Below are 23,600 nucleotides of genomic sequence, written 5' to 3'. Positions count from 1 at the left end.
TACACAGAACAGGACACTTCCTGGGATCAGTGGGAAAGACAGAAGAGGAGAAAGACTTCTCCAATGGGATGATCAGTGTAGAGGCAACCCCGGGCCTCTGCTGAGGTTGAGCATCTACCAGTGGATTCCGCTTCTGCCTCGGAGGATCTGCCACGGTGACTGAGACCGCCTTGATAAGCCTGTCGAACCACGAAAGCTGATCTCCTACAGACATGTCCAAAGTGTACTTATCACGCAGATGTTGGACGCCATCTGTGAAAAGAATAAACAGGTCTTCCACTAGTTGCTGCTGCGGTTGACAGCCCTTGAGAAGGTTCGGTCGACAGCCCTTGAGAAGGTTCGGTCGACAGCCCTTGAGGAGTTTCCTCAATCATTATGAACTCATGAAAAACTCACGAACAGGCGCACGGAACATCTAATTCCTGCACGGCCATGCGCGATTCATGAGTGAAAGAAGGGGAGCGAGGAGAAGCCCCTGGGGACATTTGATGAGAGGGCGAACGACGAACACTCACTGGAGATCGGCGAGCGGGGGATCGTAAGGTAGCAGAGCGTCGAGAAAGCGAGCGACGCGTTGGTGAGCGTTGGGATGGAAATCCTCTAGAAAACGAGCAACGCATTGGCAAAGGACGCATAGGGAAGCGTCATGTAGTTGCTCAGGGGAGCATTAGGTAGGAGATCGATGAGAATACGAGCGATGAGTTGAAGAGTGCCGTGTTGCAGGAAGATGTCGATCAGTGCAATGAGATGAAGAGCTACCCACTAGGGAGCGTCATGCCGGCGATAAGATGAAGTGACCCGCTGGGGAGCGTTGTGCCAGTGATCAGCGAGGTGGAGTTGGCGATCCACAAGCAGGAGAACGTACCATAGAAAACCTTCTGACCACAGGAGAGCATCGTCTGATGGGAGATCTGGAGTGACGAGACGGCGAATGACACATAAGAAGGTCTCCTCCTTTCCAACAGCAAGTAGAAGACGTGCGCGAAGTTGAAGGATGATGATCAGAAGAGCGTCAACGAACGGCAAGTAACGATCATGAGGAGATCGACGATCCCTTATAGAAGAACAACGAGATGCTCACTGATCTAGCGATCAGGAGCATTGCCTGACGAATGACACATGAAGAGGGCTACTATCTCTGGAAGACAATGAGGTCCAAGGATGGTGGGAGGACTCGTCGTCAGCAGGAGAATGTCGAAGAGGTGGTGAACAGGTGTGAGGATCACCAACAAAACTACCTAGACGAGATGGACCAAGCAAAGCAGCCAAAGGGTCGACAGAAGAGACAGCAGGAACAGGATCCTTCTGGGCACCACGCTGAAGGAGTTCAAGGAGGACTTCCTTGGAAGGAGGCCCATCCACACCCAACAACGGCCTAGCCTGCAGTACATCTAAAACCAAAAAAGACTCGCCTCAGGGCGAGGCGAGGGTGCTTCTCTAGAGAAAGCAACAATGTCCCCACAACCCCGAGGTTGTGAAGGAGTTAAACAGTCTATGCTCCTACTCGTCTGGCTCTCGGGAGTCGGAACAAGAAGGAACTTAAGGGAAGAGGTCAGGGGGTGATAGAAGTTTGAGGTATCTTCGCCCTCAAGGAAGACCCCGAAGGTGAAGGGCCTCTCTTAGACTACTACTTATGCCACTGCCTATACCTTTCCCACTCGGTGGAACACCACTCCCTACACTCGTCGTAGGTGGAGACCTGCTCACAACGGCGCCCTCTGCAAGATCGGCTACAAAGAATGGGGGTCGATCTAGACTAAGTGTGACCTTCAGGTCCTGGATATACGGGCAAGAGGAGCATCAAAGGAAACAATCACACCTGTAAGAGAGAAAGTTGATTACGAAGGCAATAGTCTGTATGGCCAAGTCTTTAGGAGCCGAGAGCAGACACGTCCAATCTCTCTCAAGCCAAGAGAAAGTGATGAAATACTACCGCTGTGAGAGTGAGTGGGGGTAACCAGTTACACCGGACACACCCTCACCCTAGCACTAACTACTGGTTGGGTGGTTGCCACCTCGCATTAAAGTCTCAACTCCTAATGGCTAGTCTCCCAGCTCCGCCAAAAGATAATCCCTATTAAATAGCGTTAGACTTGTTAGTGTTGGAACAACTCTATTTAATATACAATAACTTCAAAGTTGTAAAGTATAGTTACTACGAACTAAAATAAGACAGTCCTCTAGCCGGACAAGTCATCGGAAGTCGTAAATAACAATAAATAGTGTTTGGATTTCAGCTTTCAAGAGTATGATGACATTCGTGTGCCACACAAGATTTGTCTCAAACCAGACTGCATATTAAATATAAATGATGAATAGCTTAATAGTGCAATCCACACATCACAATCTTGAAGTAATTTTTATTTTTCATAACTAAACAAACCCTCGTCCTTTAATAGGAGTGTGATTCCAGCTACGTTGAAATCCTATTCCCATTAAAAGATGAGGGTTTGTGTATGTGTAGGAACAAAACTTAATTTGGAATCTTGTGTTAATACAGTACTTGACAGTCTAAGAGAAAAAATAAAACAAAACCCTATATGGTACCGAGATGGAGGAATAACAAATAAATCAACATTCAGATGGAAAGCGACATACAGTAACCACATCAAAGGAATGGCCATCCATGGGTACAAAAACTATTACAAAAATTTATGGTTTTTGTCAAAAAAATTTGCTTAAGATAGATTATAGCCAAGTGTAAACTGTACAAGGTAAGATTAAGAGAAAAGCAGATTACCTTAATAATAATAGTACCTATAGTTGCACTTTATTACTAAATTCATTTTTTTCTTAGAAACATTTTCCAGCATAAAACAATTATGCATTCTAATTATTTCTCAGATAGGATTAGGATTCTGCTTACAACATAAATCATGAAAAAAAAGGTGAAAACATTTCAATACCACTTACATCAATATCATAGAAGTAGTCCTTGGATAATGAAGCTTGTTCGTAGTCAGCTCGGAGGGCCAAGTCATGGATTTTGTAGCACTCCCCTAAATCCATCCGCTGGAAATTAATAATCAAATCAAAACCTTGAAATGTAAATATATTCAAATCTCCAACTGGGAAAAGATATAATGAGGGTCACAGACCCTATTCTAAACAGGATTACACACAGTTATTATCAAAAGCTAAGTACAGTACTGTACAATTTCAAGGAAATAACCAACTATAGTATATCTTCACAAAAATATCCATATGTTGCAATAGTGTTAAAAACTCACATGTAGAGGGGTAATGCTGAAGAACTAGACATGAGAAGCACAAAAACAAGATCCTAAATTCTTACCGTTGAGGAGAGAATTTCATGGGGACAGCAGGAAAGGAGAAAGCTTTTACACACCCTTGGATCGGTGAACTTCACCCGGAATCTGGTATCGTCACCTATGGGAAAACCATCAACCATGGATCATCTCTTGTGCTTTTCCAAATGCAGCCTGAATCTTATGCTCATATTCACATTGTCAACTAGACAAAAAAAAAATATTTACTACCAAACATTACAATACATGAACAATATTACACAATTCATCTTTATGATACTGCATTCAAAAGAAAGATTTCTGGCTGCACATGGAGTACCAATACTTCAATCTAATCTAAAACCTAACACATGTGACACATGACCTTGTAATTGTCTACTTTTAACCACTGACTATGGGTCACTTTTATACTATAGAAGATGCACAAATTCTCATGAAATAGCTGTGAAAATCCTAAAGGATTAATTTTTCATGACAGCAAGAGCTCAAAATGCCAATTATCCAAAGTACTGACATTTTGTTCATAAAAAAACCAGTCTGATCAGGTCAAATGCATACTTTTATAAGGCTTAAAACAAAAACCTGAAGTCCAAGATCAAAAGCATACAGTACTTCAATTAGGTTTAAAGACATTCTGAAGTTCAAAGTAATAAATAGTTATGAAGTGTCCGACCTGTTACAATGAACTTTAGGAGCAGGCAAAATCTCATGGAAAACTCAAAATAAAATACAGCTGTTACATTGAATACAATGTTTGTGTAAACTTGTACAACCTAGAATCGAAATAAGAAATAAATAAGTCTATTTATCCAAAAGAATTACCAACTCAAATTTTATCAAATGCTATACTGTAGTCAGAATACAGTACTGTAAACAAATATCAAACCAAAGGAAAAAAGTTAAAAGACAAATATCCCTATAAAATGCACCCACAATCAAGCTACCAACTGTACAATTTAACCTTTGACTGATTTTCTTGCCAAATAGTTTTTTACAATACTGACACATGAAGGCTTTTCTTTCTATACCTAAATTAATAAAAGAACCTGTTATACAGTATACCAATGTTCAGCCTGCCGAAGAAACATTATCTTAATTTTGAGCATATTAGAAATATTTTCCATTCATTTGATATATTTTGACTACTATATATGATGGAAAAATATCAAAGGACGGTGTTGCATTTAGTACTTTACATTAAAAGAGGATTTTGACTTGAAACTCATTTAAAGTTTATCTAGTGCATCTAGTTGGCTGTTCCAGTCTTTTAAATCATTGAAAGACTCATCTCTTCCAAAAAACAACCATACTAAATGTCCTGACCTTCACTCAAAACATTGGGCATACTATTTAGTTTGACAGAACCTTCCATACTTCACATACAATCCTACAGAACTAGGGTACAAATACATTGTTAATGAATCATGATTACTATGAATTTTATAGTACAAATAACCCAAAACTAACTCTCTCTCTCTCATAAACAATCCTTAAGTGGTATCACTAGTTTGGATTGGATTTATCAATTTGGGCCATAGAGCCAAGCTCTGGGGGCCTGAGAGGCCACTAATTGCCCATACACAAATGGAAAAAACTCCAGTTGCACTACGAAGTAAAAGTTGGACAGCAAGAGAGGTGGAAATAAGCAGTCGCCGATGTATAATGAAAGGCTAAAAACTGAGAGCAGCCCGGCTCGGTCCAATGGATGCAACAAAGGCTTTAAAGCAATGCCTATAGCACAGAGCATAACACGAAGTAGACTAACAGCACTACCCCTACGTTGATTATTAGGTTCTAGATAGAAATAATTCTACAAGTATTGCAAGTACTACATTACCCCCTGACACAGATTATTAGGTTCTGATTTTAAATAATCCTGTAAGTATTACAAGCACTACACTACACTCTACACATTAGGTCCTGGTTTGAAATAATCTTATAAGTATTACAAGTACTACACTACACCCCACACAGATTATTAGGTTCTGGTTTCAAATATTCCTATAAGTACAATATAACAAAACTTATTACTATTAGTCACCCATTCCATTTCACCTTTGTTTTGGTGGAGCCATTGCAAATGCATATCAAATCATAACTCAAGTAAAGGAGTCTTAACAGCATCTTGGTATCAGATGCTGATCTTGGAACTAAATGTAGCACAAGATTGTGTAATTTTTTGCCAGGATTTGATAAACATAGTGCTACAAGTTTGTTGCCTTAGTAAGCCTGAAAGTATTACGAACTTGCTCAATTGACAAAAAAGTATGCATGTTCTAGCTGCACAATTAGTAACTTGTAGAAGGAAAATTAGATGAAAAAAATAAGAATCATCGATGCTAGTATCCCACTGTGAGAACATTAAGTAGAGCAGGGTTTCAAATTATAATGCATGGACAGGATTCTGTTGCCTTAAGTATAGGGCAGAGAAAGGTTTCATAACTTTTTAGACATATCCTGCTCTGATTGACTCGCATGTGGCCTAATGCAACACCACCTGGAAAAAGGCAAGGAGGGTGTCAGAACTTCACTTCCACACCTTCATTTCCAAAATCTTACCAACATAGTAGTGCTGGCATGTCTACAGTTGCCCCTATCCCTTCAATTAAAAAATAAAAAATAAATAAATAAACAAATAAAACACACACAAGCTAATTAGCCTTGGTACAGATAACCACATATGACTACTTGCACTGGTGATTAACTATGAGTCATGAACTTTTGCACAGTATCAGTCTTATATTGAGGATCAGAACAGGTCGGCTTATTAGCAATTAACAGAAGACGATGTCTTAAAAAGCTAAACACTACAGTACTATCTTTCAAGAGAATAAAAAAATTTGTGCATCTCCATATAAAAGATAAAAAATTGGTAAAATATTTGGCTTGCTAAGGACATTTAACAAAGTAGTATGCTTTCAGCACAAGTTTTGTCTTGACAATCATCTTAACATGAGTAACACACATCCCACAGACTACATTAAGAAAATCGAACAAGGTCATGTTCACTGTAAATCTAGTCAATACCTCAACTTACACTAAAATATGAAGGTGTAACCTGGAGTGCAATATATAATTCCAATATCTCTAAAAACAACAATAGGACATCCATCACTTTCTCACATCCAGACACAAAATGTTAATGAAATGATTTAACACACAAGCACTCATCCCCATCTCAGGTTACACCATATCCTATGACATTAGTATGTAGTAGTGAATCTTAAAATATAAAGAAATAAATGCTAAAGATGGACATTATGTATCTAAAACTCACAACCAGCACCCCAAGCCGTAATGTAGATACCTTCTCTGCCGCTCGACTATCCCTGCAAAGTATGCCCATTATTGGACATGGGTTAGAAGAGGATAAATCCAAAAATATCTGCATTGGATACTGTACCATCTTTTTACAAGTCTCAGAATATAATGAGGTAAAACTATTTTCTTGTGATTAAAGATTGGCACAGAAAAAAATTTGACCAATCTTGTGTATAATAAGCCTAAAGTTAAAATATAAATGAATTACCATACTTGCTAAATTGCAGAAAAAGACATAAATCAATTTTATCAATTTTATATAAAACAGTAGACATTTGGTGAAAAATAGACAACAGGTTATACACACGTGGTCGCAGTGATTTCCACCATGTCAAGATAAAGCTTTGTGTCGCTCTTTGCTCCACCCTAGAAGAAATTGGGATTAACTCATCAATATCAATTATACTGTAAGCACCAATTGATTTGTGCAACAAAGCTACACTCAAAAGCAAAACTTATTCTGTGAAATCCCCAAAAGTCCTTTCATCACTGGTACTTAGGCAACACGAAAAAAATAGCAACTTTAACCTACTGTAGGTCTAGACTAATGTCATTGCATGACCAAACATTCTATCTTGGAATGTAATGTCCTGCAATACCAAGAAAACTTATGGAATTAATAGTTTCTTAGCAAATCGATGACAACCAACTTTGCAACAGCTTAAGAAATTCAGTATTTAAAAATAACACTATTAAATGTATCATGATCAGGATGGAAATACAACTACAGTATAGGGTATAGCTAAAATAAATTATCTTTTCCTTACCAAACCTCAATTATTCAAAAACTACAAATTTTTAATACAATTTATATTTTCCTAGCTATACAAACCAGTCATTTATACAGGTTTACTCCTATGTTGATTCAATCACACCAGAAAGAAAATAAAAGGTGCCTAATTGGTAACTATATAAGAAGTTGCTAGACAGTGCTACGTGGTGCTGCAAAGAAAGATTCACTCTTTCAGAGTCAAGACTTGTGGGGAGGATGAGACGGGACCTTTGCATAAATGACTCACATTTGTACAGATAGGAAAAATACAAATTGTATTAACAATTTCTAGTTCATTCCCATGTCAGTACAAACTGAGTAATTTTATATGGGAAATCTTTAAGTAAACAATATGCAAAGCAATTGAATCTCCCTGGAGTCGCTGAGGGCATTAAAAAAGGAGGAACAAAGTGGGGAATATCATGAGTCGCAGAAACAAGCTTATGCTTCTTGCAGTCCAAAGAAAATGATGAGGAAGGGGAGAGATCCCTTTTGCCAGTTTCTTACGATGGGAACGATATTTTTTCCACTGAGAGGACGATCACTCATGAGGATTCTATGGAACACTGCTTACCATAGCAGTTCTGGCAAAGGAGATGCAGATCTCTATTTAACTCATGAAAGTGCCACAAGGGCAACCATCACAGAAAGCTCCGTAGGGATAATCCAGTGTGGAGTGAGTCACGATCATAGATCAGCAAGGGGAAGTCAGCCTCTTGACAGGACGATCAGTTGAGCTTGCATTACAGCAACGCGTAACACTGTCCAGCAGTGAAATGGCCTAGTAACCTAATACTGTACAATATATAGTTAAGAATTAGGCACCTTTTCTTTCTTTCTGGCCGTAGTAAATCAAAATAAGAGTGAAACCATATAAGTGACTCGGAAGTTTGTATTCGCATAGGAATAAATCCTATTTGACCTCAAACAAAAGGGGGGCAATACACGAAGAATTTTACACATGTTGATTTTATCAAAAAAGGGAAAAAAAAAGTGGACTGGAACTCAAGGGTGAAAGACTAGGGAAAAATACATGCTATTTATAGAAACCATAGCCATTAAATAACTTATAACAACCCAAAGCTTCAATAGGATGATGGATATATCAGAAACAGCTCATAGGAAGCATCCATAGAGTAACAGAATTCAGTAATCACCTAGGATGGACTTGTTGCCAACACTAGCACCCGGGAGGCCATTTAGAGTGGAGGTGCATTGGGGGTAAACCCAGCTGTTATACTATTATGTAAAGTACAGGATATGTTAGAAGAGGTTGGACAGCAAGATGCAAGATAGAAAGCAGGATATATAAAGCAAATGGCTTCAATGTGAGTGCCGGTCAGGGAAAAAGGAATTCTGCAAAGACCCTTCGATAATGCTTATAATACACAGCATCATGTGAGGTGTGCTTATGTCACTCCCTAATCCCTGGCCTATGGGAAGAAGCAAATACCTTCAGTCGAGTAGTCCCAATTCTATTTTTGTAATCAAAATCCCAATAATACCATCCTAGAATCTTTAACATTAATACAGTAAACTATGATGAAATATAAATTAAAAATACTCCTAAAATTAAAAAGTTTTAAAATAAGCAAAATTGGAGTCTGAAGCATATCTTTAAATCAAGATTTATCTAAGGAAATTCAACAGACTACATTACTAACGCTGAAATTGTCATGCAACTCATTATAATTCTGCATGACAACCCTCAAATTTTGTGATAACAGCAAATGGCATTACTAGTAAAAAAGATTTTTCAAACTTGAATTCTTCACTTCTGAATTTTACATTATCTTCCCAACTTAACCATAATACAATAAGGTACAGTTAATCAGCATCTATAAGACAAAATAAGCCACCGTCATAAAAATAAATCTACAAATTATCAAAGAAAAACACTAAAAAATTTCCCTACAGTTTGTATTTTTCTAAGCTATACAAACCCGAATCATATAAATGGGTTTACTCCTTAGTTGCTTTGCTACGACCAGAAATGAAAAGGTGCCTAACTGGCAACCATATATGATTACCGGTCACGGTGGTCAGCAAAGTCCCAGTCATCTCTCCACGGTGGGCAGCACAGTCCAGCATCGCTTAACGGGTGGAGGAGGCGGTACATTTGGATTAATAACTCAGGTTTGTAAAGCGGATATATTCATTTATATGGAGTCTTCCTTTAGTGGGAGGAAGTCTCCATCATTGACAGATATCTATCTAGCTCTTAATTAATTAAACCGTAAAATAAATATATGACATTCAAAACCGGTTCGTAAAGAGGCAAGATCGATATGTCTCGCAAGTGAATAACTTTAAAAGAATAAGTATTCAGGTATCTAGTCCAAACCAAAAGGAGTTTAATTATTCATACCTGCATAGGCATTCCTTTAATGAAGTTACTCCCAGGGTAAGGAAAGATGAAGAAGGAAGGAAAGATGAAGAAGGAAGTAAAGAAAAGCATATACAGTAGTATTTTAATTTCACCCCTTTTATGCATAGAGTAACTGACAGTGACAATACTGTAGGCCAATTCTCATGCATGAGATTTTGGCCAAGATTACTTGTGCAGCATCAACAGGTGCCAGAGAAAATGTATCCCGCAATCTATGGGTACAGTCCATAAGTAGCGAGCTGTGAAGGTAGTTTGTTTATTCCAGATACCTGCACTAAGAACATGAGCCACTGCGTGGTAAGACCGCAGATATCGTGAGCTCAAAAGGGAGGGGGAGCCTGGGAGCACTTCCTCCGAGTTCTTATAGGCTGTGAGGATAACTTCATGCAACCAAAAGAAGATCATTTTGAGATCTTTTGGTGCACCCTGTGCTCAAGAACCGATTGGAGACTTTCAGTTCTCTTATATCTCGGGACTGCTCTCATAAGCTAGAATAACAGATTATCTGGATCATGTTACCATTTAATAGCCGAGATGGTCAAAAGTCAAATCTGGTATCATTAATGGCTGGGTTCCGAGTCTTAGCCACGACGAACTCTGAGACGTAGGAAAAAGCTAGCGTTTTTTCAACCCTTTGGAATGTGATGTAAGGTAAGACAAGTTATGCAATTCAATCCCTCATTTTGCTGACCCAAGAAAGGAAGACAGTCTTCAGGGTCATATCTCAGTCCAGGGCCTATCTAAGAGCTCGTAAGGGGCCATATTAAGAAATCAAAATACCTTTGTCACACTCTTAAGTTAAGGGTTTAAATTCCCAAGGTTGACAAGTCTGTTCAAAACTTCTGATAAGAGCTTAAAGTTCCCATGAGGAAGAGAGATCAATTACCTTCAGCATTAAGATTTGACTCAAGACTGAGCGACCGCCTTTAACCCCTTCGCAAGGATGATGTTGTTATACGTCATAACATCCCTGGTAATATATACCATTACATCCAGATACGTCATCATCATCATCATTACAAGCTATGCTACAAAGGGCATAGCATAGAGTTTTACATCACACAGGAAATGGCCTTAAAAAATCTCCTCTCCCCTAATATCAGCCCCCACTCCTCCTTTCTTCAGCCACCCCAACAATCTCTTTGGGATTCTAGCCTTCATTTTTGAATATTTAGGAGCTATTCTCGTCTTTTTTGTTACCATATAATTATCAGAGAGAGAGAGAGAGAGAGAGAGAGAGAGAGAGAGAGAGAGAGAGAGAGAGAGAGAGAGAGAGAGAGAGAGACCTCTCTCTCTCTCTCTCTCTCGTTGCCATTGGAACTGTAAGGAAACACGAGCATATAACGCCTTTTTTATTACATATGGGATGGTTGAAAAATTAAATATGAATATACTTGTGTGTGTATAATTCCTATTCCTTGGAATAAAGCTGGCTACAAGAAAAACTCCACTTACGTGAGCCCCATAATGTACTCCCACTGCCAGCTGGCATAGCCAATAGGATAAGGAGCCTCCTTACTTGTTAATGCAGGTCACTATGGTGGAGTTATTGCTCATCAGCACCACAGAGCAACAACAGAGGGTTACTGAAAAGTGGAGTAATGCTAGATATGCCACTGATGGGGAACTTGTCTTCCTTTGACCATATACCTGAAATCTGATCTCTGTTGGTGGGCTTTCCATCCTTGGCAAGGTGCATCTGAAAATAAATTAGAAACTTTGGAGGATTGATTTGTAGTGGGGTTCCGGCTATCACATTCGCCGCCTTTAACCATCCCAGGAGATCTGTTCTTACTTCTTGGATCATATCCACTAAATCTGCAGGAGGGTCTGTCCAAAATAACAAGCTCTTTACAGCCCACTGCAGCGAGCAAAGACAAGTTGTCCCACAAGTCTCCGCCAAGAATGAGCTGGGAGGATTCCCTTTTGAGAAAGGAAGCTACAATTTTTCTGAATCACTGTACTCTGTCCAGAGATGGCAAGGCTCTGGCTTGGACTGAATTTATGTCCATGTCTAGGTATTTCAGAAGCTTCTGTGAGACAAGGCTGGATTTTTCAAAGTTCAGCTGTATTCCCAATTCACTACAGAAGTCGAGGATGAGACCTGTGACGTAGCAGTTGAAATCTTGAGTCCCCCAAGAGAAACAAGTCATCTAGATACCTTAGCAATCCTGTGTGCCCACGATGACACTAGGGTAAACACTCTGGTGAAGACTTGTGGTGCTGTGGAAAGACCGACGCACAGCACCTTGAACTGGTATATTCTGTTGTCTAGGCTGAATCTTAAGTACTTCCTTGAAGACGGATGGACTGGGATCTGGAAGTACGCATCCTTTAGGTCCAGTGTGCACATTAAGTCTTGCGGTCTTACTGCTAGTCTGACCGTGTCTGCCGTCTCCATACTGAACGGAGTTTGTTTGACAAACTTGTTCAGAGCTGAGAGGTCGATGACTGGTCTCCAGTCGACTGAAGAAGCCTGGGGATCCGTCGAGGACCTCTTGGACAGCGCCCTTCTTCAACAGGGTCTAGACTTCTGCCCAAAGAGCTTGTTCCTTTGCCGATCCCATGGCAAGGGAGTTCAATGACACTGGATTCCTGGTCAGGGGAGGTAGAGATGTTATGAACGGGACGCAATATCCTAGACTGATCACGGAGATTGTCCAAGAATCGGCCCCGAGTTGCTTCCACCTGTCTGCGCAACTTTGTAGGCATCCCCCTACTGGTGGAAATGCGTTGTGGACTGACGAGCTGCTGGTGAGCACTGGTCACGGCACGTAGGGCGAGAGTGATGACGCGCAGTTGCGCACTTTGGAGGAGCTTTATCAGGCTCAACAGGTGACAGGAACGGCGATGGAAGGTCGGCAGGTCTGTTGGATGGATAGTCGACGTGTCCTTTCAAAGGGCGACCAACCACCGGAGATCGCGAACGATCTGCAGAGAGGTCCAGGATTGAAGTCACAAGACTGGTTGCAGGTGCAGTGATGGATGAATAAAGGTCTAGAGGATCCTCTTCGGGGGAGTGTATTGAAGACGTTGAACCAAAGAGGCGTCTCTTCACCGCAGGTGAAGGGAGGCTTCTAAGGCGAAGAGGAAGGCGAGCCTTCCGACGGATGCGCCCTCTGGGGGCCGTTGGATCAGCAAGCCAACTGTCAGCAGTCCTCCGAAGAGGAGTCTCTGTAAGTGAACTCCCCCGAGGGAGAAGAAACACTAGCAGGAAAGACCGATGATGAACTTAGTTTACCCCTCGGAGGATGGTCAAGAATGGGGGAAACTAAGTCGGCAATTACAGCTGCAGTTGTAGGGTTTGGAGTGGCAGAGACGGGTGATGTCGCATGACACACCTCCGACACAACAACGTCGACCAGAGTCAGGGGACCTACCTCTGACAGCGACGACGATTGCTTGACACAAGCACCCATGCGGATGAACTCAAGCAGGGCGAACCCATGAGCCCCAAGGAGGACCAAATCTGAAAGATTTTAGTTAGTGACAAGGCCTCACCTGGAGGGAAAGGTGGTGCTGCTTCGCTAGGGCAAGCAACCTCATCTCTTGAGACCCGGGGTTGGTCAGAAATAACTTGGTCTACGCTACTACTCGACGGTCTCTATTAAGAGACCGACCGAGTAGGAGTTTCAGAGGTGGTTTGGGCGACGGAAGAAGTAGCCTTGGGTTTTTCTCCTTCGAAGGAGAAATATCCAGCTTGGACTTCTAAAACCTTCGAAGGAGAAATATCCAGCTTGGACTTCTTCCGTCGTCGCGAAAACCTCTCCCACTGGGAGGAAGACCACTCCCTCCACTTGTTGACACTACTATTGACCTCTGCAAGAAGGACAAAGGGCGTGAGGATTAGTCTCGACCGCCGACACAAATGTTCCACAGGGGCGGCTGGAGAGTCCAGGGCAGGTGCGCATGGTCGCAGAAGTCAACTTCACACACACTCTATAAGAGAAAAAGAGAAAGCAAAATGGTGTTAATGGCTGCCAAAAGTCGGCGAGGATGAAGAACAACAACGACCGTTCACCATCCGAGCCGAAAGTAAAGTGAGCTCAATCACAGGTGTGTGAGTGGGAGCAGTAGCAAGCTACCCTCCCTGTGTCGCATGAACAGGCTTCCATTTCTTGCCATCTAGAGAGGAAGAAGTGCAAGGAGATCTATCTATCTAAGCCTTCTTGTGCCAGGCATACTTTTCCCACTGAGCGAGCAGCCATTACCTACAAAAATCCCGCTTACTCCGTCAGTTCAGGTAAAAAGGGTGAAGATCTACCCCGACCCAGCTCATGAAGGTTCCACATGGGTGACCTTTAAGACAGGGACAAGTCTGAATACAAACTGAAACACCACTAATATTAACAATGCACACTGAAAGAGAGAAAGCACTGAAAAAAAATAAAAGGCATTAAGTAATCCATCATGGAGTTATGATTGTAGCTTGGGAGAACCATCTGTGATGATAACCAGAAGAGTGAATAGCATCGTAGAAGCTAGACCACACTGCCCAGCATGGAGAGACGACTGGTGACCATATACGGTTGACAGTTAAGCACTTCTTCTTTTCTGATTGTAGCAAAGCAACTTAAAAGAGTAAATCCATATAAATGACTCAGAAGTTTGTATCAGTGTAGGAACAAACTGCTGTACCATTACGAGATTATGTGATTTTCCACAATGTTTATAGGACAGCACATTCTCAGAGGGTGAAAATTTAATACAGTAACACCATATTTGTTTTATTTTTCATTCAAGAATACTGCATGGCATATCACAGTGGGTAAGGATGTGGAATATTCTAGGAACTATTGATACACACACCCTTAATGAAATTGTAAAAAAATTTAAATGAAAGAAAAACAAAAAACCTAAGAAAGAATTAAATATTAAATACTCAGGTTTTAAAGGTTCAGATGTAAAGGAAGGAAGGAAGGAAGGAAAAAAAGAAAAAGAGAGAGAGGGAGAGAGAGAGAGAGAGAGAGAGAGAGAGAGAGAGAGAGAGAGAGAGAGAGAGCAGGATATTTTGATATAGTACTTAGAAAACCAACTATGAAAGGGGTAGTGTTAACTAGCAAGTGTAAAGTTAAAAGGGATATGTTTGGGGTGGATGAATGATAAGCTTAGTTAGAGTAGAGCTTGTATCTCTCAGAAAAACTGGTGATGTGTAAGTCTGCATTGTATGATCAATTAGCCCAGAGTAAGTTTCTAAGCTACAGTTGTAAGACTGTCCTTCCCTCCTATAGGCTATGTCTCTCCCACCGTGAGACTTCTAAATGTCACACAAATAAAATAAACATTTATTGTCAGAAATTCATATTCTTAAGGAGCTTTCTTTTCGGAAAACATACATAATTTGACTTTAGAAAATAAATGAGTTAAGAAATTCTAAAAAATTTCTAAAAATTTTTTCCAAAATCAATAACTTTTCTTACAAAGACAACTTATTCAATCTTATAATAAACTTGACAATTACATTCCATAATTAAGAAAGAGACTCTTTAGCTATGGTAAGCAGCTCTTCTATGATAAGGGCACTCCAAAATTAAACCAATGTTCTCTGTACCATGGTCTTCCACTGTATTGGGTTAGAGTTCTCTTGCTTGAGGGTACACTCGGGCACACTATTCTATCTAATTTCTCTTCTTGTTTTGTTAAAATTTTTATAGTTTACATATTATACAATATATTCCTTTTAACGTTGCTACTGTTCTTAAAATATTTTATTTTTCCTTGTTTCTTTCCCTCACCGTGCTACTTTTCCTGTTGGGGCCCCTGGGCTTATAGCATCTTGCTTTCCCAACTAGGGTTGTAGCTTAGCTAGTAGTAGTAGTAGTAATAATAATAATAATAATAATAATAATAATAAATAATAATCATAATTTCCATATATTTCAGAGATAAGTTTTTTTTATTACTGTACTGTATTACAAATTAAGCTATTTCTCAAAACGCATTATAAATAGTAATACCCCTTTTCATGTAGGTTCAACATACATCAGTTCCAACTTTACACAGCTCTCCTTACACTTTACACAATAACTATGACAAACTTTGAGGTATTTTGTATATTTCCTAACTATAAACACCTAAATCCTTCACATTTGAGAGAGAACAGCGAAGCTGGAAAAATCTGAGGTTAAAACATTTATACAAGGCGTAAGCAGGCGGCTGGCAATTATATGGCTGGGAGCTGGGAAGCCTTGACCGTCTGCTTGCTCACTGAGTTTGATGTAGTTGGGACTTTCTAGAGGGTTGCTGAAGGCAGGAAAGTAAGAGTCAAGCACTCAGGTTTGTATAATTAAGAAGTCACAAATTCAGTAGTAATTTGTATTTTTCCTAACTATAAAAGCCTGTAGTACTTTACATTAGGAGAAGAAATCTGCACAAGTTGGCATACAGCTATAAAACTTCTAACGAGGTGTAAAGGTAGTAGGTTGGCCAAGGCACCAGCCACCCATTGAGATATTACCGCTGTAGTTATGGGGTCCTTTGGCTGACCAGACAGTACTACTTTGGATTCTTCTCTCGGGTTACAGTTCATTTTCCCTTTGCCTACAAATACACCGAACAGGCTGGCCTATTCTTTACATATTCTCCTCTATCCTCATACACCTGACAAAACTGAGATTATCAAACAATTCTTCTTCACCTTAGGGGTTACTGCACTATCATTGTTCAGAGGTCAATTTCCTCAAGGTAAGGGTAGAAGAGAATCTTTAGCTATGGTAAGCAGCTTTAATAGAAGGCCACTCCAAAATCAAACCATTCTCCTCTAGTCTTGGGTAGTGCCATGGTCTTTCACTGTCTTGGCTTAGAGTTCTCATGATTGAGGGTACACTCGAGAACACTATCTTATATCTCTTCTTGTTTTGTTAAAGTTTTTATAGTTGATATAGTATATTTATTTTAATGTTACTGTTCATAAAATACCTTATTCTTCCTTGTTTCCTTCCTTCGCTGGGCTATTTTCCCTGTTGGAGCCCCTGGGCTTATAGCATCCTGCTTTTCCAGCAAGAGTTGTAGCTTAGCAAGTAGTAATTCAAATCTGTCACCCGATACCGAGTTATATGAACTCTGGTGTAAGGTGGATCGGAGTGTTGGTTCCACACAGACTTCAGCTGCCACTGCAGGGATCTTATCCTGAGGCAGCCGTTTGGAACAAGACGGCTGAGAGAGGTCAGATGGGCTAACAGACTTAACCAACGAGAGGCTGGAAGAACTTCTTTTCTGACGAAGGATGCGGCCCATTCCTTCAGTCTGTGTACTCTTTCGTCTGATGGGAAGACTTCCTCTTGGACTGTACACTATCTACTATCATACCAAGGTATACCAGCCTTTGTGAAGGTTGCAGTAACGACTTCTCGTGATTTAGCAGGATCCCCAGGTCCTGACAAAGCTAGAGAAGCATGTCTCGGTGATGAAGAAAGGTCATCTCCGAGTCTGCTAGGATCAGCCAGTCGTCCTGATATTTGAGAAGACGGATCCCATTCCTGTGAGCCTAAGATGATACTAGGGCGAACACACTGGTGAATACCAGAGCTGTCGCAAGACCATATCATAGAACCTTGAACTGGTATGTCTTTTCCTCCTGTATGAATCTTAAGATACTTTCTTGAAGATGGATGGATTGGGATCTGGAAGTACGCGTCCTTCAGATCCAGTGTGCACATGAAGTCTCTTGGACAAACCGCTTGGATGACCGTGTCTGTCGTCTCCATTCTGAAATGAGTCTGTTACACACTTTTTAAGAGGGGAGAGATCGATGACTGGTCTCCAGCCTCCAGTCCCCTTTTTCATCAGAAAAATTCCACTGTAGAACCCTGGAGACCCGTCCGCAACCTCTTGGAAAGCGGCCCTCCTTTGCCGATCCCTTTGAATAGAGGCTTAGAGGCACTGGATCCAGAGTCAGAATGCAGTGAGATTGAATGAAAGGGACGCGATACCCTGGAGTGATCACTTCAAATGTCCAGGGTTCTGCCACGTGAAGTTGCCACCTCTGCCAGCGGCGCTATAGGCATCTTCCCACAGGTGGTAGGTGAGGAGGAATGCCATTTCTACTGGGAGTGACCACCTCGGCCACCTCCCTTCTTTCCTCTGAAGGACTTGGTCCCTTTCTGGCCTTCAGATGGTAAGGGCCACTTAGACACCTCTGAAGTTCCGGGAGACCTAAAGTTTGACAGGTGAGAAGAGGAAGGTGCTTGTTGAGTCTGGGAAGACTGGGAAGGTCTATAGTGTATTAGGGCCTCTATGTCATGGCCCTATGGAGGAGAGAATCATTTGATGATTTCCTCCATAGCTCAGCAGCCCTCTCTCTCTCTCCTGGAACGAAGAGAGAAAAACCCTCAAGGGTGGAGTTCCTCACCTGGGAGACTTCCACCTTCGGCACCTGCTTAAGGAATTTCCCGATGACGGTATCCCTTGTCTTGAGAATGGTATCTGCCCACAAGTTGACGACGTGGTGCAATAAAAACTAAAGAGTTCGGGTACTTGACCACAGGAATGACTTGCAAGTCTTCCTGGCCGACTCCTTTTGAAAAATAGTGGGACCGGGCCATGAAGCCCAAGGATCTTAACCATAGATCAAGCCACGAAGCAGCTTGCATGGTGTACTTCGTGCCTCTCTCTATGTTCAGCTCAACTGCCGAGAGGGAGGCCCTCAGAGAGGAGACGGTTTGAGTCGGGATACCCTTCGTTAGAGATTCTACCGAAGGGTCAAGGGACATGGTAGAATGAGGTTCCCCTTCAATCTCGAAATACTGAGTTTGTAAAAACAAAAAGAAATGGAAGGGATTGAGAGGAGGAACATGCACGCAGAGAACTAAAAGTTCCAGCTATCTGGGCGATAGCTTTCCTTTTGGCAGCTGTCAAACCCTTACACAAGGGCAATGCGGCACTGGACCTGGAAGGCATCTGGGTTTGAAACATTTCATCGATAACCATATTCCCCTCCTACATGGTGGAACCAGAAGTAGCAGCCTGTTGATGGCCCTCATGCAAACAAGGACCTGCCAAAAGGTGTCCTCCGACTCACATCTCTCTCTTGTTCAGAGAGAGTGTTCAGACTGGCCGCCTTTGGAACCTTATCCAAGGGGTCGTCCACCTCCAGGCTCACATCCAGAGTCTGGGGTAGGTCAGGGTCGTCAACTGTATCACTGGATGGACCCGCCACAGGGGACCATCTCTGTGCCTTAGATGTTCGAACTTCCCTTGCCGCAGCGTTCTTGGGTTTCGTCTTAGTGTCCTTCGATTCCCTATGCACATGACGTTCCTCCGCAGTCTTGGGAGGGGGAGCCTGTATGGTTTTCAAGGTACTTGACAAAGCCTTGGCAGTAGGAGCTGAAGGTTCCTCCTCTGGAGGAGGTAAGGAAACTGGATGTTGGTCTGGAGGCACTACTTCAATGTCTTAAGGGTTGAAGGGATGGAGAGTTATCTCCCTGGGCAAGCCCAAGTCGCTACTCGTCCTAGGGCGGTGGCATTACACCTCTCATCCTCCTTTTCTGTCTCTTAGTTATGACCTTCTTTACCTTCACTGGAGTAAAGGGTAAGTTGGCCATGTAAGAGTCAGAGGCTTGAGAACCTTCAGCAGGCGATTGGGGTGGAGGTGATCTGCGTACCTTGTCTGCCGTTGACATCCTAGGGTCTTAACTCCCAACAGACGAACTTGATGAGGGTTCCAAGGGAATCCTAGGGTTTGCCTTGACTAGGACAGTTGGAGACTGTGGCGGTGGAGGAGCCCCATTCAGAGACTTCAGCAGGGTGGTGATGAACGTACTCACCCATGGAAGAAGTTCTGATCCCCTAGGAGGGTCTAGGAGGAGTATGTTCTTTGGGCGGAACTCTAGGAGGAGCTCCAGTCGATGGAGGTGATAACCTCTGAGGCAGAGAAACACGTTCCTTTGGACAAGAAGGAAAGTCCGGACTAATATGCACATTAGCAAACCTATTAGGGGGCTCTTTGAAACCCTCTGGAAAGGGTGTCTGTCTTCCGCTGGGGGTGGAAGAAGTTGAGGGTCGAGGCGAAGGTGCTGGTGCCACACTTGCTCGCAGTTCCGACAATCTAACTGTGAATTGCTCGCAGAAATCGTCAATTTGCTTGCGAAACCATGAGATGCTCGAGCGAAAATGCTAGTTTCCCACTTCAACAGACTCAATTCACGAGCAGAAGTGCTCGCACCGGAAGCACTAGGAACTACACAGGAAGAGGAAGGTCTAACGCTTTCCTGCTGCCTCCGAGAAGCACCTACGACCGACGAAGTCGGAAGAGAAGGCCTCCGAGTAGGAATAACTTGATGGAGAACGTGTCACACCGGGACGCGTTTCCAAATGTGGCATAGGCGAACGCTTTCCTGATACTTCCCAGGCGGTGAAAGGCATAGGGGTTTAGCTAGACGCCTGTCTGAGGAGTGGTCATTCTCATCATCAGGTCCGGTCCAAGGTCATTTGGAAGAAGGCCTGGTTGAGGGGCTATGCGAGCACCTACCTCTACCTCTAGACGAGGAACGTCTAGACTTTGATCGCGAACGCGGGATTCATGATCGTGAATGGGAGTATCCAGCTCTTGTTTGGGAACGGCGTGAACATCGCAAATGCCTCGCGAACGTGAGCGTCGGCCTCACAAACGAGAACGCTGTTCTCGTGAACGGTACCCTCGCGAGCATGAACACTTCCCTTGTGAACGGGAGCATCGTCCTCGCGACAACCGTTCTTGTGATCTAAACCGTAGAGATCTACAAACGCGACCGTCTGGACCTAGGTCTACAGAGCTGAGGTCTCGTGAGCTCAAAGCTCTAAAGCGTGAACACCTATGTGATGACCTACGATCCGTCAGATCTTCCGATCATCGTGAACGGCGATCAGGGGAAGTGTGTCCAGAAAGGCGGGGCGATGGCGATGCTCATCCTTTAGCGCTGGTCCCCGAAAGATCGACACCGGCAACCTGTGGGTTGTGTGAATTGAATATAGGAGTTAGGCATTAAGCCAAGCACTGGGGCATCAAAGGCCATTCAGCGCTATATAACGAAAATCATTCAATCATATCTGTACACTCACACCATTTAGTATCATTTTAACCTTAATACAAATCGTAACACTTTCATACAATAAAATCTAGATGTGAAATAAATAGGGATTAAAAGGGTAAAATAAATAAATTAATAAAATCAATTACAGCTCGTAATATAACCCAATACTTTGTATAAATTTTCTCAAGTTCAGGGTATTACAGTTTTCCCCCAGTATATCTCTTAAAGGTTTGTCCTGGAGTAAATGTGTCCTCCTCTGAAGATTAAAAACAGGACAATCGACTAAAATATGTTTAACATCCATTGTCACTTGACAGGTATTACAAAGAGGGGCCTGTCTCCCTTCCCCACTCTTCATTAAATAATTGTGCGTTGCATGTGTATGGCCAATACGCAGCCTAGTTAAAATAATGGTATCCCTTCTACTTGTAGAATTACAAGATGACCATTTATCCACCAATGGGTGGATTTGTTTCAATTTTGTATTGGTGGTCAGTTCAGACCATCGGACTTGCCACTTATTTTTACAGTAAAGATGAATATGACAAATTCGAAGATAATTTGTATTTTTCCTAACCATACAAACCTTAGCTATTTACAAAGGGTTATTACTTTTAGCGTAGCTGAAATGGCGAGCCATTAGAATTTAACGAGGGTGTATTACCCCCGCGCTAGTTAGCGGGGGGGGTAGGGGAGTGGTAGCTAGCTACCCCTCCTCCCCCTCACACACAGGTGAATACTCACTTTCACTTAGAGGTAGGACTTGTCTTGGGGGACAGGGCTGGCGGGCAAATATGTGTAAATAGCTAAGGTTTGTATGGTTAGGAAAAATACAAATTATCTTCGAATTTGTCATTTGTTCCGTAACCGGAATACAAACCACGCTATTTACAAAGGGTGACTTATCCCTTAGGAAGGGTGGAAAGTCCCCAGCCATACTGGCTTTGGCTTTACCCGGGGACTCAGAATCCGAGTGAGTCGCACTCGAGAAAAGGAGTCCCTGCACCTCACAAGTTCCTTGCACCGCAAGGAACCATGTGGCCTACGTAAGCTTGTGTGTGAAGGAAGAAGTGTGACCCGTCTTAGGCAGTTGACCTGGAGTTCCAGAAGGAACTCTGGGTTAGGACGTTCCCAATACCACCTCGTCAGGGTATGGGGGACGCGACAGTATTGACTCAATACTCGGAACACAAGGAAGCATGGTTTACCTGCAGAGGTTCGAGGTCAGCTATGCAGAGACCAGGATGCTGCTTCCCCGTAGAGGGGATGATGAAGAAAGAAGTAAGGGCCAGACATACTTCTTTCGTTCATGCAGACTAAAACCTGATAACAATGCCCTCAACCTTCTGCTACCTGTCCAAAAAGGAGCCTGAGGTTAGACCAGCTGTTGTGTAGCCACCACAGAGCGATAGAAAACGTATCGAGACTCCTGTGGGTCACGCCCTGCAGGAAGCGGGCTGCGAAGGTCATCAGACGCTTCCAGACTCCAGCTTGTAGCACCTGCGTCACAGAGTAGTATTACTCGAAGGCGAGGGACGTTGCGATGTATCCAACATCGTGCTGTAGGGCGACGTGACGGGGGAGGGTCTGAAGACAGGTCGAGATGAATGTCCTTGAGTCCGGGCTGAAGAGGTATACTGGTGACTCTCCCCCCATGTCCTCCTTGTGTTCCCAAATCGGCTGCAACTGAGGCCAAACTGCAGCTGTTCCCAGCGCTAACCTCTCGATTCCTGTACTGGCAAGAAAGAGAAGGTCTTGGGACATCAGACACAGAATGGAGACTCAAAATCTTGAATGAATCGGACCGAAGGGTCGGGACCCTCAGATTCTGAGTCTAGCCAACAACTCAGGAGCGAGCCTGAATGTTGCCTTCCCCTCTTCCTTAGAAAGGGGGGGAGTAGTAAGAGACCAAGAAGATTGCTTACACACTGGCCGTGGCCAGAGTGAGCAGAAGACCCAAGGCGGAATACAATCCGAGGCCTGTCGTAAAAGGGTCTTGAGAAGATCTCTTAAAGGACTAAAAGTCCAAGCCATGCTCCAAGTTGGAGGTCTTCCTCCGACTAGGGCAGGGACGATCGTAGCTTCGCATGAGCGAGGATAGATCCAGCGGGCAGGAAAAAGTTATTCCTTTAAGCCTGAAGGTCAGGGAAAGGCTGAGCGACAGGCTTCATTGCCAAGAGCGGAAAGGAGTTTCCTCCCGCCGAAAGGCAATAAGACCGTTATTGCTGGAGAAGAGGCCTCACGGGAAGAGGTATATCTCCCACGGCACCAACCCCCTTAGACTCTTCACTTTGCCTGGGAGACCCCTGTGGATGACTATCGCAGATGACGCGACCTCCGTACCGCGACTGTAGCGGGTTGTCTCTTCTAGAGGAGGAAGCGTAGTGTCTCCAGGCATGAAGCCGAAGCGACGCCCCGGTTCGGGAGAGATGTCGCAGTGTGGTTGCTTGAGTAGTCTGCGCCGTGGGAGAAGCTCTCCCGGGGGTTCCGTCAGGGGAAGCAGAGGGTCCAGAAACCGTTCTGCGCATAGTCCCAGTGGAGCTCTCCCATTGAAAGGTTGACAGACAACCTGGTTTTGTTGAGACCCATTGTCCGCAGACAAAAAGGAGGGAAGACGCAGGCGTCGAAGTTGTCCCACCATCACCGGAATGCATCTTGCCAGAGTCTCGGGGTCTGAGACTGGGGGGAAAACTAGCGGAAGCTTGAGGTTCCAAGCTGTCGCGATCAGGTCCCCCAGACCAGCACTTGCTGGTTACCCAAGGTCAAAGACCCTTAGGTACACTCTCTCTATGAGGCTCTGCTCGGATAGTCTGAGAGAAACATTCCCCTGCCTGGAATGA

The 23,600-nt window shown here is 43.0% G+C and overlaps 1 protein-coding gene across 2 annotated transcripts in view; it reads right to left on the bottom strand.

The window, feature by feature from the left end:
- LOC137640016 (putative RNA-binding protein Luc7-like 1) overlaps window positions 1-23,600 on the bottom strand; it is a 98,557-nt gene that overhangs the window by 55,600 nt on the left and 19,357 nt on the right. Inside the window, exons 1-3 of one of the 2 annotated variants that reach the window (XM_068372375.1) lie at window positions 6,547-6,592; window positions 3,296-3,390; window positions 2,914-3,012 (exon numbers count right to left, since the gene is read on the bottom strand). In XM_068372375.1, coding sequence (XP_068228476.1) covers window positions 2,914-3,009 — 96 coding nt within the window. In that variant the 5' untranslated portion in view covers window positions 3,010-3,012; window positions 3,296-3,390; window positions 6,547-6,592. Of the gene's footprint in view, window positions 1-2,913; window positions 3,013-3,295; window positions 3,391-6,546; window positions 6,593-23,600 lie in introns of those variants that run through there. The other variant, XM_068372374.1, reaches the window with a different exon arrangement.

Source organism: Palaemon carinicauda, chromosome 4, assembly GCF_036898095.1.
Source record: "Palaemon carinicauda isolate YSFRI2023 chromosome 4, ASM3689809v2, whole genome shotgun sequence".
Lineage (NCBI taxonomy): Eukaryota > Metazoa > Arthropoda > Malacostraca > Decapoda > Palaemonidae > Palaemon > Palaemon carinicauda.
Note: the sequence above shows the minus strand (reverse complement) of the source record. Positions and strands in the feature narration are given on the sequence as shown.